Source organism: Lepisma saccharinum, chromosome 21, assembly GCF_977018435.1.
Source record: "Lepisma saccharinum chromosome 21, izLepSacc3.1, whole genome shotgun sequence".
Lineage (NCBI taxonomy): Eukaryota > Metazoa > Arthropoda > Insecta > Zygentoma > Lepismatidae > Lepisma > Lepisma saccharinum.
In genome coordinates, this window is record NC_139249.1 from 30,014,414 (window position 1) to 30,035,901 (window position 21,488).

General features: G+C 38.5%; 1 protein-coding gene across 1 annotated transcript in view; it reads left to right on the plus strand.

The window, feature by feature from the left end:
• Positions 1 to 2,875: 2,875 nt before the first annotated feature.
• Positions 2,876 to 21,488, plus strand: part of LOC146003993 (uncharacterized) — a 31,177-nt gene continuing 12,564 nt past the window's right edge. Inside the window, exon 1 of the mRNA XM_083142534.1 lies at positions 2,876 to 3,026. Coding sequence (XP_082998660.1) covers positions 2,960 to 3,026 — 67 coding nt within the window. The 5' untranslated portion in view covers positions 2,876 to 2,959. The remainder of the gene's footprint in view (positions 3,027 to 21,488) is intronic.

Below are 21,488 nucleotides of genomic sequence, written 5' to 3' on the forward strand. Positions count from 1 at the left end.
TGTAAATAAATTCAGATTATATTCATTAATGCTAAGCCATCCATTGCATTAAAATAAATGTAAAGTACCTACTAAATCATGACGTCTGGTAGCCTTGCATCAATGGTTATAAAAGTAAAATAACAAATATTGCAGCCTCTCTCTACAAACAACATATTCATTTAAGCAATGACAAAATCGAAATTCTTCCAAATTTAGAAATATTCAATGTTACTTTCGTAGGTTTTAAAATATTTCATGGCTCGAGGGAGGGCGGCATGCTTCCCCCCTGGTTACGGGCCTGCTTCGACAGTGGAAGTAAGCCAAAAGCCCGGTTTTGTATGTACAGTAATTACATATTCTATTCCTTTCTAGCTACATACCTTGAACAGGAAAATGTCAACGAATTATATAGCTGACATGATTTTGCATAAGTTTTATGTTACATAGTTTTACATACTTGCCAGGATATTACACATTTTACATATTTGCTAATTTACTTTAAATAAAACAACATATTTCGGTTTATTTTCCCCTATCTTGATCCTTTTCCCTATTCGATCTCTGAAACATGATGAAGGAAATTTGTATCTCATGTGATGTCATATTTTCTAATCAATAAGATGCATAGTGCTTACGGTCACCTAAAATTGACTGCCAAGTCGAAACACAGGCTGAAGACAAAAACAATAATAATTCCCGGAAACTGTTACTTATCGAAAGATGCCCCTTCTGGACACATATTTTCGTTTCGCTTTTATGTTTAGGCGAAGCACCTAGAAACTTGGCATCGGTGGACAAGAAAATTACTTTCCTGTATGTAGCGAGTTACACAATATGTTCCCTTGCACAGAAAGTGCAAGAGTAGCTATGTAATTTTTTCGATTGTTCTTTCTGTAGACGCTCTTTTCTTCACAATTTGTTTCGAAAGTTACAAAGAGCGAGCTACCTCTTACATATTTACATATTCTACAATAATTTACGATGGGAAAAGTAATTAATAGTTGACAAAATTGGTTTCTTAAATATGTACACGTTGCTGTGCTTTTTTGAGTTTATAAATTTGATACATATTTTAATTTGAACAACTTATGTCCTTAAAATTATGTTGAATATGTTTCAATAAAATAAATATCTATCAGAATTCTTGAAATTGCTTGAATACTCGATTGTTATTATACATTTTATTTCATACTACATATTTAGGTACATATTTTGTACATTGATATTACATAAAAATCCGGGGTGTACTTATCATCCACTGAGGAGGCAACTAATTTCCCCAACTTATCCCCCTCTTTTCTATCCTTCTGGGTATTTACTTTCCAATCCTCTGGACAATGATGATGCTCAACGATTCTTTCAAGATATACCGTTAAACATTCCTACACTGGGAGATAAACAAGCAAAACTGTCAGCAAAAAATGTCCATTTAGTTTGCAGAAAATACAATCGGTATTGTAATCTTTTTCATGGCATGGGAAACAAATACAGTAAACCCCCGAGTTACGTAAGTAATGCGTTCCGTAAACCTTTACGTAACTTAAATTTTACGTAAGTTGAATTTGTAAATTGCTTAAGTGTAACTTCGTAGGATATCTACTGCAATATGTGTTATTATTATATGATATAACTTACAGAGTATTATTTTATAAATGAAACATCAAGCAGCAGTATTTATTCGGATATAAACTATAAAAATATGAAAAATGTATAAAAGAATATTAAAGCAAACTGAAATCACACTTTTCAAATAAAAAAATGTCTTGTGACAGCTACGTAGTTATTACGAAACTGCGAATTTACATAAGTCGGGGGGGGGGGGGGGGTTACTGTAAAGAAAAAGAAGAAGAAAAGTTTCAAAAACGAGGTGTGGCAATAAAATTTCCAGACTCATGCTGTAACTCTTTTATTGAAAAAATCAGACAATCGAAATATTGTACCCTTCAATGTAGTCCCCTCCCCTATCCCTACCCCGCTCCACGAGGATCTCCCACTGCTAGAAGCAGTGTTGCAAGTCATTTTCTGATATGCTGTTCAAGAGTCGCGTCGATTTGGCTTTCACCGCGTCCACAGACTCGAACCGGGTTCCTTTTACTGCAGACTTGACTTTTGGGAAGGTAAAAAGTCGCACTGGGCTAGGTCCGGCAAGTACGGTGGATATTCTAACACTGGAACGTTGTGTTTTACCAAAAACTTCTTCGCAGATAGCGCGTTGTGAATTGGTACGTTGTCCTGATGAAGAACGCATGAGCCATTCTTCCACATGTCTGATCTCCTTCTTCTCGCCCGTCCACAAAGCCGCTGTGCAATATTCGTCAAAAGGGAGTCGAAGCCGCGGCCCCTTGAGAAAATAGTTTTTCCCTTTGTTTATTCACTTTATTTCTCATGCCTGATCGATCAGTTTACCGTGGCAGTGGGAGGAATTATTATAACAGCATACAATAATAGCCATCTACGTATTCCTGCCCTGGGTCGTGTATAACAATAGTCAGCTTCGTTCCTGTTTACAGTATGATGCATTGTTAATATACAAATACAAATGTAGGTTAGAATTGATTCTTGAAATTCGCCTCTCCCAACTGTAACTTCTAGATCCGCCATTGACAGCCTCACTATTAACCTAAAGAGTCATAAAAAATAGAAAAACAAAGAAAGAACTACTAATTAAAGATCCCTAGGTGTAGGGAAATACCGATATAGTTGATAACACTTCTGTAGGAAAACCAATTGTTGTCATGCGCTCGCCAGCACAAAAGCTAACTGCAAGTTATTGCCAGTAGGTGACAGGTTAAGCGCACCGCCGCAGCACAACAGTTCTACGTGCGACTTCTGACAATCACAAAGAGGTCCAGCGGGCGGAGGTTGCATCATACCTTTCGCCCTTCCTCAAAACTCCTGTCTCGCACCAGCCACTGAGCACTTCAAGCTGAAAGCAAGAAGTTCTGTCCTCTCGTACCAGAGATTGTGAGCGCCTAGAATGAGTTGGTTGCAATCGGAACTTGCGAGATTGTTTCCTCCGACTTGCGGGAGCAGCAACAATATCTGTGAGTAAATTTAATTTTAATTTACACCGACTTTAGTTTGCATGCCACAATATAGCTTATTTGATAATATAGCAAGATTTTGCTCCATCTCGTATTTAGTTTCGAAGATGCATGTTACGAAATATGGACTTATGTAGAATTTCTGAAACGGCTAGAATGCATGGATCATATTTGTTGTTGTTATATGACGCCGTAAGCATATTTTCTATTATAAATACATGGGCAACCGAAAGTAGAATGAACAAGAAGGGTGTTTTCGGAAGAAGCCCAAACAGCAAACATTTCAGAATTTAGAAGCACACGCTTGTTCTTAGAAGCTAACGATAATTTCGAAAAATTTCGTTTCCTTATCGTCCAGAGGCACCTAGCGTTAGCGTCCCTAAATGATCGGGTTGAGAATTTGAGATTGTTCAAACTAAGCGTGGGGTACCATAATACCCCCACGCTTAGGTTGTTTACTTTCCATGACGGTGTCATTTTTTCCGTTAACTTTATAGAAGTGTTTTACAATCATGATTAGGTTCGTGTCCGTGCAATATTATCGTAAGATTGGCGTAACAATGCGAATAATTATATGAAATCGTGATACGATTGTACAAATAGTGAAACGCGTAACGAAAAACTGAAGCCATCGCAGCTGTATGAGAACGTTAGGCTTATACGTTGAGTAAAATATACTTTCAACAATAACAAGAACGGCGCTTCTTTTTCTATGACGCTAAACTTTCAGACGTCCATTCTTTACAGTAAACAGCGATTTAAAAAGTATGTAAATCATGGTGGATCACATTATATAGGAATTTTTAAATCGAAATTATTGTGGGATATGTATTGAACTATAACAGTCTTTCGTTGTCCAGCGGTTATCCATAAGTGTTCTTGGATCAGCGTTATTATCATCATTCGATAGTCCACTTTTGAGGTTATCGTAGTGGTGGGAACGTAAACTATTTAAAAGTGCATTTAGACGTAATGCATGTCATTCTTACTTCACAAGTTTTTCGTAAATATAGGAAATGTATATTTTCTGTAGGAAGGATGGCCGATGTTGTGGCGCGTACGATGAGCTGTTATGTTTGTAAATCAGATGGCATCATCGTCATTAAGGTCAATGATACGTATATTAGCCAATCCTTGATTTTTTTCGAGAATTAGTGTTTAGAATTAGAGTCTTCAGAAACTTTGGAGCTCGTTAATAGATATTTTATTCGAGAATGATGGTGGTTGGAGATATCCGATTATAATGGGACGAATTCGGTTACATATTGTTATTATTATTATACTGTTGCAATGTGCCTAATGTAATGACAATCACACATCAGCAACGGCACAAAGTAACAGATACTTAAATTGGGAAAGAGACTGAACCTAGTTGCCTTAAAAAAAAACAGAGTGTGGATATTTGTATCTGGAGCCTTCCGTGAAAAGATTTATTTATGGGGGGTCCGGATCCCCCCCCAGAAAGACTTACTAAGTACTATAATTAAATAATGAAATAATAAAATAACTGCAATTAAATAATGAAAATATACTTGTTGTTTAGTCGAGGTTTATTTATTTCCTCTGAACTAATTGGAAGGCAAGGGTTACATGTATTGGGATCATACGACTTTGTATGACAGTACCAAAGAAGATTTATGCAAGATCTATTACTACTTTTAATAATGTGCATAAAATATTACCAGGAACTTTACTTTTCGTCAAGTGGATCTAACCAGGGAGTCGTAACGTACCCAATTTGCGTTACACGGTACGTTCCATTTTGTAGGAGGAAAAGTATGGTTCCACTGCTGGTACCCATGTAACGTAACGAAATGCAATATGTTATAGACTGACGTTACAAGGAACGTAACAAAATGTATTGTGGTAGATATTAACGTTATAAAGGAACGGAACGAAATGAGCACATTGGAACATAACGTAATATGCAATATGGTATATACTACCGTTACAAGTTACAAGGAACGTAGTAACGAAATGCAATATGGTATATACTAGCGTTACAAAAAAACGTAACGAAATGCAACATGGTAGTAAATAACGGTATACATAGGAACGTAATGAATGCAATCCTCCGTAACGGAATGAAGTGAAAGGCAATATGGTTAATTAACGTTACATAGGAATGTAACAAAATGTAAACCACTGTAGCGGAACGGAACAAAATGCAGTTGGGTACATACCATCTACATAAGGAACGTAAATAAATTCAGTATGGTAGATGTTAACGTTACAAGGAAAGAACAATTCACAAATGTTAGCTAGTAACGTTATAGGCGCGTGACGAATATAATCTATTTAACATCACGGAAGAAAAAGGAATAGCCAAAATCTCTTACCTTTCATTGGAACATTGCGAAAAATAACTCAGTATATCGTATGGGATTAATGTGAAATAGCCGTGAAAAATATGGTTGTTTGTAAAAAAATGAATTTCAACCAGGGTTGTTAAAGGGTCAGGAATTTTAAATCAATTCAATTCCGGTTCAGCAGGGAATATTAGCAAGCATAAATGGATCTGGACCGTAAAGAGCCTTTTTATGTATTTCAGATCGTTCCAGGGACCTTTTCTCCTGATCAATTGAAATACGGCAAAGGGACCTTCTTTCCGGATCAATTAAAAGACGGTCTAAGTTCCATATTGAAATGAAAGAATACGCAACTTGGACCGAATTTAAACTGTGCGATAAAAAAGTTTCCAGTCTTGTTGCGGAACCCAATAGAACCCATTAGAATTTATGGGTTCGTGGACGTTTAACAACCCTGATTTGATATTAAATTACATTTTTGGCTCGAAACTGAATAAAGCTTCCAACTAGTGTAGAAAGGAGTAGCAATAGGCGTGCGCACGGGGTGCAAGGGAGGGGTAAAATGCCCCCCTCGTCATGGACATCAGAGAAATATGCCATATGCAATTGCATATTAACCCGATAATAGTGTTGCCCCCTCAAGAAACACCACTTGAATTCGAAATTATCGCATTCCTGCATCCCCATTATAATAATTAATGTAAATTAGTATGACAAATCAAATTATACGTGTGAAATATATACTTTTAGCTGACATTCGTTTTCTAAAGGGGAGAGGTGGCCATCCTCGCCCCCCTTCCAGATTTCCATGCCCTTATATTATTATACTTTATTCCAGAAATTTAGGGTAGAGGAATCATATCGCCGGTTATTAAACGATATTATGCTCTTGAAGAAAATGAAGTATTTTGAAGCCGATGAAAGTTCACAAAGGAACAACGGCGGAAGAAGGTGTTGTGGCACAACCACAGGGGGCAGGGTAGATTAGCCCTCAAACTTGTACAGAAATCAATTCTAGGAGGTAAGGAAGGCAAACATTGGACTATAGAAAGAAAGGTTGCAGAATCTAAGAGTAGCAAGACAAAAGGATACTCAAGATGGATTTAGTTTTCACGTCTTTCGTGCACTATTTCTTCCAGACGGCAAGAGCACCTGCAAGGGGGCACAGAGGGGCAATTGCCCCCTCTCGATTTCTATCTTTATACCAATTTTAAAAAAAGTTATATAAACTTGGACAGTTGCTGCTGATTACGGTGTAAGTTTTGTCCGTGTAAGGTAATAAATAGATTTATTATTAATTTTTGAAGCCGCACCGTTCATTTATAAACACACTGTATATGAGTCATTGTGAATTCGAGTCAATTTAAACATTTTGCGTTGTTGCGAGATTATCTATTAGGATACAATTTGGACATAAACAATCTAAGTAGAAAAAGTGCATCTTGTATATCAAAATTGCCATGTCCATCTGATCTCCGAAAGTAGTGTTTAGCACGTCATTTTTCAAGTATATGATTGATTGATTTGGTGTTTTGAGTCCACTTTATGCACAGTAAGGCCAATCGGGACTGAACCTTCAGTTTGAAGTGGAATCCGAACCACTTGTGCCTCCACCGGGTATCGAACCCGGGACCCCTTGATTACTAGGCGACGACGCAACCACTGCGCCATCGGGGAGGCCATTTCAAGTATAGTCCATGACTGTATCTAGTATATGAATGAGATTTGTCCCTCCTCTCAAACAATTCGTGGCTTGTCCCCACCGAACGAAGTGTGTCACTTATAAATTAAGTTTCCGAAAGCAGGCATTATGCATGAACAGAACAAAAAATACTCCTGAGAAATTACAAACATTATAAGCCAGTTCGTGACCGGGAGTTATTGACGGTCTCCCCCCCCCCCCCAACCTATCCACTTTAGGTCCCGGGTTCGAGTCCTGGTCTGTAAATATCTTTTTTAGGTGTCTCTTCATCAATTTCATCTATTTATCATCCATCTTCATAGTTTCGATTAATTATAAAAGTGACAAAAGCAAAGCAAAATAAGAACAAATAAAAATAATTGCAAAATGACTACAATGTCAGAACTACATTTGAAAAATAAAATGCGAACAGAAGATTCATTTTCAAACAGGTATTTGGGTAGAATTGTGTAGACAGACAGCATGCTCCCGAAAGATGCCAATCCACGTGTAGCATGACCTTCGATACTGGGGTTGCGCTTTTTCAGGAAAGTTTTCTCGACCCTCCTCAGGCGTCTTATCAAGAATGCCTCAGTGTTCGTAGCATTGTCAACTTATTTTCCGTCGGAAAAAGTATTTTTCCTCCTATTTAATCTGCGGTTGGCTCTACAATACATACAACAACTGAATTACGGCGAAGTAGGTTAGAAACCCTGCGTGCTCAACAGCAGCTTCGATAAGGCACCTGATTGTTTCGAGCTGAACCAGGAAATGGGCGATCTTTATTCCCCAAGGCCATTCCGTAAAACTAATGCCACAAGAAGTTTTCTGTGTGGATTTGAGAGCATGAAATTGTAGGCTGATGATAGTACTAGAAGACGTCAAGTGGATTTTTTTTCTGTTTCGTTATGTTATATAGCTTTCCTACCTATATAGTTTGAATAACTAATCAATCATTTGATGAGTAGACAAACACGAAGAAGCCGATCCCGTGGCAAATTAGTTAGCGTAATACACTGCGAAGTCTAATGTCGGATTAGAAAGTATGGATGGGTCATTTGTCTTTATACCACTTCCATCACCTATCACATCCTTTATCATCGCGATTAACCGAAAGTGGTAGACGCGAAATAAAAATAGAACCTTTGCATGAATGTCCGAAAAAAAGGCAAGGGCACGAACCACCTGGAAAAGGAAAGTCAACCAAAAATTATATATATCGCGCAATTGCATTTTAGCTATAATAATATATGTTAATTATTGCATGAACATGCTTGAGGGGAGGGTGGGGAACACAATTTTTATCCCGAAATTTTGGAATTTTGAGAGTTAGCCCCCTCCCCCTCGCCACATATTTGCAAAAATTTCATATAGTCTGAATCTCTGGTTCATTCCGCGTACAACGGTATATCACTCATCTCTCTAGGACAATTAGCTTCCGATCTACACTTATTTAATTGAAACTCTGCATTTTGCTCAAAATCGGCTCGGTACCCAGAGGCTTACTTGTGAAAAAGGTCTTGGGCGTCAAAAGGTTAAAACAAGACAAACTTTCATTCTAACCTCAGTCAATTGTGGGAGCTGCTTAGAAGTAGTAGTGTTGCTGGGATGGTGGACTTCGGTTCTTACTTTTGCTTTTAACAGATAGATACATTTTGAATAATAGTGAAATCAAAGTAATCGATTATTTTACCGAATGACAAAGTTATAATGGAATTGTGTTATCTCCATTACAGAACAACTACCTAATCTCATTCAATTCCAGTGTTCTATCTGGTAGATAGATATATCAACCTTTGCAATGATGTAAACTTTCAGTGCAATGGCGACAAAAGTCCAAGAACTATAATGTCAAACTTTAAAGGTTTCCTGACAAAATAAAAAAGGGACAGACCATTTACATTCTCAATGGACATGTTGAAAAAAAGACTAATATTCATTTTTTAAAATTTCTTTTTTTAGCGTAGGTAAAAGGAAGTCACTTGAATAAAGTGGGAATATAATCAAAATGTCCATCAGGTATTCATTGATTTCAAAAAAGCATATGATTCGGTCAAAAGAGATAAATTATATAATATATTAGTCGAATTTGGAATACCTAAGAAGCTTGTTAATATGATACAAGTATGCACCAGTGAAACAGAAAGTAAAATTCGTGTGGGTATTTATGTGTCTGACAAATTTACAATTCATGATGGGTTAAAACAAGGAGATGCATTATATCCATTGCTCTTTAATTTTGCCTTAGAATATGCTGTCAGGAAGGTAACAGAAACTAACGAAGGACTAAAATTAAATGGTGTGACTCAGTTGTTAGCATATGCAGATGATGTAGACTTATTAGGGGATGATATAAATACAATTAAGAATAATGCTAAAATACTTTTCAAAACTGCTAAAGACATAGGTTTGGAAGTTAACAAAGAGAAAACTAAATATATGCTTACAGGCCGAAACCAAGTGTTAGGTAATAATCAAAATATAATTATTGATAACAACTCGTTTGAACCAGTTTCCAAATTCAAATACTTAGGAGTAATATTAACCAATGAAAATTATATTAAAGAGGAAATAAAGAGTAGGCTTAATTCAGGAAATGCAAGTTACTTCTCTCTTCATAAACTTTTGTCTTCTAGTTTAATAACTAAGAAACTAAAAGTTAAAATATACAAAACAGTAATTTTGTATGTAGTGCTCGTATTAAATGGGTGTGAAACTTGGTCCCTTACATTGAAAGAGGAACATAAATTGAGAGTATTTGAAAATAAGGTTCTTAGGAAAATATTTGGACCTAAAAGGGATGAGGAGACAGGTGAGTGGAGAAGGTTACATAATTTAGAACTACATAATTTGTATTCATGTCCAGATGTTATTAGAATAATTAAATCAAGAAGACTTAGGTGGGCAGGCCATGTGGCACGAATGGGAGAGGAAAGAGGAGTTTACAGGATTCTTGTTGGGAAACCTGATGGTAGGAGACCTGTAGGAAGGCCAAGACGAAGATGGAGGGACAACGTTGACATGGACCTAAAGGAAATCGGTAGGGATGGAAAAGAGTATATAGATCTTGCTCAATATAGGGACAGATGGACGGCCTGGGTTGCTGCAGCCATGAACCTTCGGGTTTAAGAAAGCTAGAGAGTTAGTTAGTTAGTTTAAAAGGAAGTAGCTATAAATGAGTAAATAAAAAATATTACGTGGCAGAGTGGTTAGCACAGCGCACTACGACGCCAGGGGTCCCGGTTTCGAATCCCGATCTGCACATGAGTGTTCTCTGTGAGTGTCCCTTCGTCAGTTTCAGCATTCGTCGCTCATGCTCATCTTCGCTTTCTGAACCGCCAGGTGTACAGCACCTGGCGCAGCGTTTCGCGTCCGAATTCCAGGAACAGGCAACTTACGGTTACCTGACCAAGTAGCGTTTCGTCCGAGGGCTACCATCCTAATAGTGTTTAATGAAGCAAACTCTTGCTAACACTCTTAAATGCTCCATCGAAGAAAATATATATTTTTTTGTTTTAATATTTCTTTCCCTCTGGAAATTGCAAATCTCACCTTCGTAGTTGACAGATAGTAAGAAAGTGTTGCCATCAGCCATGACTAAAATTTCTAGATCCAAGTTCACTTCCTCTCGACGATTTGTTTTGATTTGATTTGTTGTTTTAAGTCCACTTTATGCACATTAAGGCTAATAGGGATTGGACCTACAGTTTAAAGTGGGATCCGAACCACTTGTGCGTCCACCGGGTATCGAACCCGGGACCTCTCTCTCGACAATTTGTCTTGAGTCTGCACTCCGCTGTCTATGCAATGTAGTTTTAAAAGTTGTAAACCGAGGTATACTAGTCACCAATTCCATCGCTGCCAGTGGTTAGTCAAGGTGTGACTCATCATCAGCCAGGATCGAACAAAACGCAACTCATTAAACCGTCGCAGACGAACTGTAGCATTTTTCTAGAAATTTCGCTTTCGGACGAAACGCTACTGAACCGTACAGCAGTCCCAATGCCTACTCCAAGTTGCACAGCTGCTTTCGGAGCTCTTGGTTTGGAAAGGGGGTCGGGATGAGGAAAGGGTCTTGATTTTTTATACTGAAGCTCCTTCATTTCATTCTCCTATTTCTCTTGGTTGAATTTTCTGAGATACGGAATCTACCTCATTTTGCTTGTCATTACGTTTTATTGCATCACCCACGGTACGCTTACATATACTACTTAACATTTTCAATTTCCCTGTACCCTTTGGTTAGGTACGGTAAAAATAAATAGCTGCCATTCGTCAAATGTTGTATTTTTGTTTTTGTTACCCATTTTTCTCGTACTTCAGTCAGGGAGCAATGCAGCTACTGGTAACAAATGTAGTCAGGAAGTAGCATCAATTGTTCCTTCCCCGCACTGTAGTTGACCAGTAAAAAAAAACGATGTAAAGCCTCGTTTCTATTACCACAAATTTGCCGCGCGGCATGCGACGCTGCATGTGCCAAGCATTTGTTGAAATGGAAATTGTCTGCAACATGCCGCGGCGCAAGTGCCGGGGACAAAATTGCCCCAACAATTAAGACGCACAACATGCGCCGCGGACAATGGAAACAGCCTGCAGCAAGTTCCTGGGGCATGCGCACTAGAGTAGAAACAGACGACGCGACTACAATCTGTGGTCCAACAAGATTTAATAACAATGCAAAATCACTTACAGTCATTCTTACAAAGTTTTCGTATCCACTTTGAAGACGTAAGTCTCTCATCAACGAGTTATATGCTCCTTCCGAATTTCTTTTCGCTAGAAAACTTCTAATCCACCATCTAGGTCGTTTTCGCCTCTTATTTTTACAAGTTCATGGTACGCGCCTGCCATAACCACAAAACCCGCCATAGTTGTATTGTTCATCTTTACACAAGTTAAATCACTACCAAATTATTACAATACAAGAGAAGAAACACTGACTACTCTAAAGCACAATGGAACAACGCTACACTCAAGTCCTGCACTCCGGTGCTGTTGTAGGCGTATTTTGCAGAAGTAGTTTTGAATTGGAAACAGTGCACTGAATGACGCGCAACATGCGCCTGCACATGTTGCGCGTCATGGGTCTGGAACTTGTCAGAATGGAAACGTAGCTTAACAGAAACAGAAGGCTTTCACGATTTGTCTGAATATTAAAGTGATCTCTTTTTTCACACCCAAACATAAATAACTATTTTCAAATATTTAAACGTAACAGGGGTGTAAGGGGTGACCTTCCACGTATTACATCCAATCCTCAACTTCATTCCACGTAGTACGCCCTGGACTGCTCTTTCCAGACTAACGAGACTCTGGCGACTGGCCCTATGGCCAGTATAATTCTGTGTGTTCTCCTGCTTTCTGTCATATGCGCTGAGTGCCTCTTTACAGCCTCAGCTTTTAACCTAAGTCAGAATATTTTAATATTTCAGTTATGCGACATTACAGTTATGTTATTTGTTATGGTAAGGGGCTGCACCCCGTATAACGTGGCGGGTGCAAAATAGCCTAAGTGCTGACGCACCCAAATTTTTTTAAAAAAAGTTACATATAACTTTAAGAAATGCGTATAAATATTTCACCATCGTTTATATTTATGTACATGTTGTTAATTTTCAAATATTGTGAAGGAATGCAGCAAGATGCTACGTATTTGATTACTAATGTGAGCCACTGTATATGTTATGTTTTTATTTCATGAACAATGTATGGTCAAACATTATTTTGCAGAGCTCCGTGGCGGAGTGGTTAGCACAGTGCAATACGACGCCACAGGTTCCGAGTTCGGATCACAGCCTGTGCATTATTTTCTTTGTGATGTCCTTTCATCAATTTTGCCATTTCATCACCCATCCTCGTCTTCGCGATTAGCCAAAACTGGCATAAAACCAAATTTAAATATAACAAATCAAAATCAAACATTACTTGGCATGACAAGAATGGATAGGTTATTTTGAAGCTGCTGTTATTAAAAGCAAATTGTATGTAGCTTTCCTAGACAGAAGTTTCACACAGAGAAACTGATTGATTGGATAACGGCTGCGGATTCCTACTCGAGCAGAAAATATATATATTTCCATTTATTACTTACAACAATAGCAGACTGATTTCCTGCTAAATCAAAGAAAACTTGCATTCACAGTTACAAATTGACGTGTTGAATGAACTTAACTACAGATTTCTCTCACTCCAATTCTGATTAATCGAACAGCACACCACAACGTGGGTCATTATATATTTCCAGCTTACTCTCGAGTTCCTCAACTAAAAATAAATTGACTGCGAGACAAAAACTCCTCTCCGATAACACATTATATGCAGATTGTACGTAAGTTGAAATTCCATCATAATAATAATTTGAATTCTTCAAGTAGTAGCTACAAATATAATTTTTCATACATATTTTCTTAGCAAAATATGAAGTTCCTCACTTCACAAGGATAACATATACACAGTATTTCACAAGAGTTTTTAGTTCGAGCTAGTCGTAGGCCTAATATGAATATAAACGTCACTTCATTACTTAGTTAAAAAAAAAGTGCCAGGCAATCAGAATTCAAGGGTATGCCTGAAACTATTTGTAGTATCTCATGTATAAAGGGGGCTTTTTAAGTAAAATGAAGGATACATACCACATGCTTTGGTCAATTCAGAGTAGTAGAAACGTAATTATACTGCATGTTGCAACTGAAACCGTAGCCTCGAAGGCCGAAGTCGTTTAGTAATCCATTCATACACTCGGTACGTACCAAACATTTCAAGTTCGAGTAGACATCTGGGCATGGCTGTTTTTTTTATAACATCCCGTCATAGATTTAATATGATCATCATTCATCTTCATAGTCGCGATTATCTACAAGTGGCAGAAAAGCGATATAAAGCATGAATAATACAAAAGTATAACAAACAAAAGAGGATAAAAGGATGAACTGAGTTTGAGTTAATTATAGGAAGTTTTATAAAATTACTGTTTCTTGAATAATCTTGTCCTTTGTTCCGATTGTATTTCTCAGTCACACGTTGCTCAATATCCATGTCGACTGCCGTTCTTGCGTTCTTGAAAATTACTTTCTTGTCTGTCTATGACCTTCTTTCAAACGTGGTAGGTAGGCGGGCATTCTGTCTGTTTCTACACCAAAAAGTTTAATGCACCTCCTGTCCAAGAAGACAAGAATTACTGAAAGTAATTTTCAAAATTGTAAGCGGATGAGGGCCCTTGTAAATGATAAAATATACTGTCATTTTATTCGCTTAGTTTTAAGAATCACTTTCCATACAATTCTTGCCTTCTTGAGAGTCCAATGGCCCTGTCTAGCTACAGACCAGTTGCACAAACGCGGTTTCGTTTGTTTCGTACAACAATTCCATCTAACATTTCGTTTCTACGCATTTTCTACTTGCCAAAAGTGCCTTTCATATCGCCCCAAGGCGTTGTCTACTCGGATGCTTCGTGATCGAAAGTCACGTGTACAAAGTTTCAGGATTCAGATTTTCCGATTTTGCGTGGTGCTGCTGCTTTCAGTTCGGTTCGCCTTCTCAAGGTCGCGCAACAAGCAATTATTTTTGGTCTTCCGATAGGAGAAAGCTTGCCTCTCGCTTAGGTGGACGAACGATTGGCACGGATGATTTTTTGGCTCGACCATGGTTGGTCCTTTATGTTTCGTCCTTCAGCAACTTAATCTAAGCACGAATCATTCTCATCGCCAAACAACTGTATTTTTTTTTTAAAAAAAATGATGTAACACATGTAAACAGAGAGAGAGAGAGAGAGAGAGAGAGAGAGAGAGAGAGAGAGAGAGAGATGAGATAGATAGATATAAACGTTTTCCCTCAACAAACGTTTGCTTTGCTATCGTATAAAGTGAACGTACATGTTAAAATTCATCTTGCATAACTAATCAAATTAGAACAAATTCACATAAAGCGATTAAGTATGCAGAAAAGAAATATATTTGTGATAAATACATAGTTAATAAGTAAATTCCAATAACCAGAACTTTTGTCACGCCGAATCTTGTTTACGGATGTTTTCAAACGTTTTGTTTTACAATTTAATTTTTTCACTGACATCCAAAACGAAAATACGTATTATAACTTAGTGACTTTCAAGGGGTCAAAGTACTGTAATGTTAGTATGCTGCCGATCATAATTATGAGGCTTCTTCGAAAACGCCTTCGATAACGGTATTTGCTATTCGTAACGGATATGTGTATCACTTTTTCGAAACAGACTTTTGTGGAGGAAAAGAACTGTAACGCTACAAAAGTAACGAGCACAATTATACGAGAGACCTATGTTATTCTCTCCGGAACACGGCATCGGACACGGTATTGCACATCGGAACGTCTGTATCATACCAGCTATAAATAACGTTGTTGCTTTGAGAAAAGGAGTGTAACGTTTTTACAACCGTGACCTCAATTAAGTTACTGGTTAATTGTAACGTTACTATCACTTTCCACACACACTAAAGTTACTAGTCAATACGTGACGAACCTCTTTCTTACCCTGTAACGTTACTGGGTGCCGGCAATGGATGTAACGTTAAAGTGTCACGTGAAGACCTACTCCTTTAGAGATCAGTTATGGTTCGGTACCGTTATGCACACCTGTAACGTAATGTTCATATACCTGAGGTAACGTTTCTGTTCACGAAAAAAGTTATTCTGTTTCTGGTTGTAACGTAACGGAAACCGTAATTGAAAATACCGTTCCATTTCGTTACGTTACGACTCCCTGGATCTAACATCCTTTTCTGATATTCAATTAATACTCAATTTTTTATCTATTTGACCAAGGGTCCCGGGTTCGGATCCCGCACGGGCTTGGTTGTTTGTGAATGTTCATTCATCAATTTCATCATTTCATCACTCATCCCCATCTTCGCAAATTAGCCAAGAGGCACAAAACGCGAAGTAAAATAAACTAAATCAATCAATCAATAATTTTATCTATTTGACATTAATTTCCTTGCCACGGCAGTTGTTTTTATTTACAGTTTTTTGCCGAGCTTAGCTATACGTAAGGATATGTGCTGTTATACGTATCACTATCCTTATACCGTCTTTTTACCTATCCATATAATAAAATAGAATTATTTTAATTTAAACATTATTATTATTATTATTATTATTTTGAGACCCCGGGTTCAGACTCCCTGAAATATATTTCTAATTACGTACCTGCTTCGGTGGTACTTGATATGCTGTGTAAAACAAAAGTTCTTAGGTCTCCTCGCTATCTGAAGTGCAAGGTGAAACATTGTAATTGGATATCTGTTTACTTCGTTGTTGGTTTTACTGTAATCCTTCTTTCTCAATTTATGACTGCATCCCCGATGGCGCAGTGGTAGCGTCGACGCCTTGTAATCAAGGGGTCTCGGGTTTGCTACCCGGTGGAGGCACATAGTGGTTCGGATCCCACTTTAAACTGTAGGTCAAGTCCCGATTAGCCTTACTGTGCATAAAGTGAACTTAAATCACCAAATCAATCAATCAAAATCAACATATGACTGGAAGAGGCAACAGGGTTGCTGATACAGCAAGTCGATCTTCCTTTAAGTGTTGCCACTGTAGCTAGTTTTGCCAGTGTTTAAATAATACATTTAAGAAAAAGTTAATGTGCCCCCCCCCCCGATGGGGCCCCAAACGACCAAAAAGAGAAAAAGGTTGGGCTTCTGCGTAACGCCCCTTTCCTTCCCTAGCTAGAAATATTTACGCATATCTTTCTTTCCACACCAGCTTCACTGTCACCATGCTGCTACCCCAAACAAAATCCACTTCTATCCAGTAACGACACCAGAAAGAAAGGAAGAGGGTGGGCAAAAAAATAATCTAAATGTATCCACATTTTATTTATATACCTCTATACACCATACAAAATGTGTATTTAGGCTAAACGTTTTGTTTGTTTGCTGCGGGACGGACCATAACAACCAAGAAAGGTATAAGCGCGAAAGTGAAATTTTCGCGCTTGTGCCTTTCGCGCTTATTCCATTTCGCTCTAATTCATTTCGCGCTTATTCCGGTTTTCAATTTTGGTTTCGAGATTAATCCCTTTCCCTGTTATTTTCAGAATTTTCTCCAGGGAGTGGCAAGTACGACCTTTTTGAAAACAGTGCCCAGTCCCCCAAGGCCCCAACACTGCTTGATTGGTGTTTAAAGATTACCTGTAGTACTTGTACTTGCTTTCCTTGTAATTATCAGCTCCTTATAGTACAGAAGTGCATTGAAGCATTGAAGTTGGTTTTATGCATTTTATGCACATATAGGCTAATCGGAACTGGACCTACAGCATAAAGAGAACAAGTATGTTCTTTCAGAGGGTATAGAACCCTGGACCCCTTGATTACAAGACGACAACGTTACCACTATGCCATCGGGAGGCATGATACAAAGTAATGTGATCGAATTCCTGTACAAGTGTGAAATGCGTAATTTTCGACTAACATTTACTTTCCGAGGAACATTTTCCCGTCGTCTGAACACCCACGCCAAGAATTTTTTTTTCTGCTCCTTGAAGAAAACAATTTAACAAATAGTTTCATTTCATCTTTATCTCCGGGATTAGATACCTACAACGAAATAAAAGCGACGTGATTTTTTTAAGAAATCGGTTTCGTCTTTAAGATTTTATTCTGTGTGAATATTTTAAATGAATGATTTAAATTTTTAGCAAGTAACATTTTGTACCAGTGTCCTGGAAACTTAAAACTGTTGCCCTGCTAATGAAGCATACTAATGAATTACTGCATCGAGTTGTCTATCTTGCCTTCTAAACTTTCACATGAAAGGAATAGGACATTTTATTACGCAGTGGTAAATCCTGTCCTGAGAACAAAACACTTCTCGAATAAGCTATATTTGTAAACAAAGAAAATCTATTGTTGAATGTAGATGGTAGCCATAAGACAACAATACGACTTGTTTACGCGTTTCAAGTTAACAATGCAAACCTTATACAGCATTCATTGTTGGCAGAGTACATAATTTCTTCAGATACTTAGAACAATACAAGAGAAAAAAATAGTTTGGTTTGATTTATTAAGGAGAACACTTGTCAAAGTTGAGTGTCAACGAGAAAAGAATGCTTGGTAGAGGGGTGGTGGCAATGAGAAGTAGGAAATTGTAATAGACTGTCTTTTCTTGGAATAAATTGAAGGAAAACTCTTTCAGCTAGCAGGTCCAAGAGTGAAGCTGCAAGTTACCCCCTTCCAAACAAATAAATTACGCCGATTTATTATTTGAAATTCTGTTCGATTGATGAGGTTTATTTTACGTCGCTTTTCTGCCACTTTTAGGCAATCGCGAAAATAAGCATGAGCGATGCTTATTTGTTACATTTTACGTCACTTTTCTGCCATTTTGGCTAATCGGGAAGATGAGGATGAGTGATGAAATTGATGACGGGACACAAAGAACATCAATGCGCAGGCCGGGGTTGGAACTCGGGGTTCCTGGCGTCGTTGCGGGCTGTTCTAGCCAATCCGTAACGAAGGTCGGATGAAATCCTATGTAAAACATTGCATATAAACTGTTCACTCCTATCAAGTTGTTTTCTTTGTTATTCTCAAGTATTTCCACAGCAATTTTTATAGACGCGTACTTAACTTTGGCACTTTTAGAGGGAGATTATTTCCGTAACATCTTTGGCTGTTATGCATTTGAAGCATCGGAACGAGTCACAACTCTCGAAGCAGCCAATTAACCGAGCGAGCCGCTGACGTCATCTCAACCCAGAACCTATCGCTAAACCCCTTGCTCATATGTTCTACACGCCCACTAGGCTCGCTAGACAGATTCGCGCAGTCCGCTGGGGATGTTCCGAAAGTAATTTGACTTTACCTATATATTTACGTCTGCTGGTGGGAAACTGCTTTTGCCATTCTAGTGGCATCTCTACTCTGGCGAGTGATAATCACTGGCGTACGCAGAGGTTTGGGGGGGGGGGCTGATGGGGCTACAGCCCCAACCGAAATTTGGGAAAATCAACATTTTCATGTTGAAGAACTCAGGAAAAATCAGAAGAGTAGGGAATGAAATTTGTGAGCGTGGAAAGTTCGAAATATACAAAATATCTTATTGTGTATGGCGCCCCCTAGAAAGCATCCGGGGTGTCAACTTTTAGAAAGGATTCGGTCCTTATAAGTTCAAAAAATCTCATATATCCTCCCTTCCTTGTATTATAATATTCATGCACACCAACAATGCATACTTACTATTTCAAGTCTGTAATTTACTGATTTCAATAACTAATCCACTACAAATCACAATATGCTGGCCCCGTAGCGGAGTGGTTAGCACACGACGCCAGGGATCCCTGGTTCGAATACCAGCCTGGGCATGGATTTTTGTGAGTGTCCATTCATCTATTTCATCATATCATCACTCATCCCCATGTTCGTATATTAGCCACAATTGGCACAAAGCGAAGTAAAATAAAGCAAATCGATCAATCAATCAAATCAGAATAACAAATATATTTTAATAATAATACCGTATTTTACCGCATGATTGTAACAGGTTTTATGCCAAATATTTGTGCAAAAAAAGAGGGGTGCGACCATTATGTAAAGCCTTTTCTTTAATGTATCGGTATTACGTACTTAAAAATAATTTACTACCAAGTAAACGGTCTTTGGTGCAAGATCACGTACGGAATATTCGTGAACATACGTTAAAATTTAATATAGTCCAATTTGACTTACATAATTTGTTCGCGTCAGTTCAGCGAATATTTTTACCGTATAAAAACAGTTAACACATTGATTTGTGCATTATAGTCGAGGCTGGAAGTATTAAACTTGAGAAAATTTGATACAGTGCAGTGTTGCGATGTACGGACTTATAACATTTAATGTTGTGTCCGAAGATTCTGGGCTTACGTTATCCGACGCGCGGATACGATTACGCGATGAACGGTTACAAACACTTTTTTGGACTGAAAAAAAAAAACGGGATGCGAAGATTATGTCATGAAATACAGTAATTAACAGCAACACGTTATTGGGTCGGCTCGGACATGACAGACACAAGTTGGCACCACTGCCTGTCGTGGGTAGACAAGATTGTCCTCAAAATATGACCGGCAACATTCAAAAGGACTTCTTTGTCTTTGAATCTGTACACATTTCGCAATAAGTTTAGCCGCCACGGTAAAACCTTTGATATCGAATTTCCAAACAATATCTGCTTCAGACAAAACTGTCAAGGTTGCCAGTGTCGCCAAGATTCAATTTTCAATTCTCTACGGTCCCCTTTCAACAAAACTGCTTTCTGGGGCTTTGGCGAGCCTCCAAGGATGTGGAAGTCATCTCTTAATAACCTTCTGTCACAACTTCAACAAAATGATCTCATTTAACGTTGAATTTGTGCCTCATGAGACTAATCGAGACTGAAGATGGATGACAATTAGATAAAATTCATGAAGGGACAGTCAAGAAGGGACATCCCAGGGCGTGAACCCAGATCATCTGGTACTGGCATCGTTAGCGACTTTCGTTCGCGTGGGAGAAAGGGCAGAGAAAATATGGGTCTCCCTTATCGCACACTACAGCGCAGAAGAAATAGCTTGGCAGTGACGTCATCTCCCACCTTCACCTCTCCTTCCAGAAGCGAAGGCTCATTCGCTAGAGCGGACGACAAGGTAGCGTGCAAACCAATCGAAATCATTCCGAGAGGGGTGATGCAGGCGTGCAAACCCCCACACTGCTAATTAGTCCAACAAACCGCAGCTACGAGCGAGGGATTGCAGGCTATTTTGTTTCTTTGTTAGGGAGGGTTTTTTGGTTGGTTTTGTCATTGTTGTACAATGAGCAGTGGAGTAAAGAAAGGTAAGCCCTTGCACAGCGATACAAGAGAAATAGTTTTCAATGTGTATAAGTACTTTGATTGCGATGAAAACAAAACCACAGCTGTTCACAGAACGCCCGTGGCGACAGGTGTCAGTGAAAGATCTGTGTGGAGAATTTTGAAGAAGAAACACAAAAGTGTTGCGATTGCGAGCGGGAAATCTTTTTCAACGGCGGGCAAAAACCGACCGAACGCCCAGCAACGTGTCACAAATCTGGATTCTTTTGATGAAGCAGTCGTGCGCCAAACAATCCATTGTTTAATACACGAAAGGCATTGTTGTCACCATACATAAACTGATGAAGGAACTGCAAGAAAATGTTAATTTTAAGGTTTCGCGTTGGTCGTTGCGTATGATCATAAGAAAATTAGGATTCAGATTTAAAAAAGCACAGCGTAAACAGCAGGAAGCTACTCCTTGAACGAAACAGCATCGTTGCGTTGCGGCGATCATTTTTGCGTGAAGTTAAAGAACTGCGCACAGAGCAAACCGCCGGTCTTTCATTTATATGGATGAAAGTTTCGTGAACACACACCACACTGTCCCCAAAGTTTGGCTGGATTCCAAAGATTCGGGGGGGGGGGGGGGTTAAAAGTGCCAACAGGAAAGGGTCCCAGGTT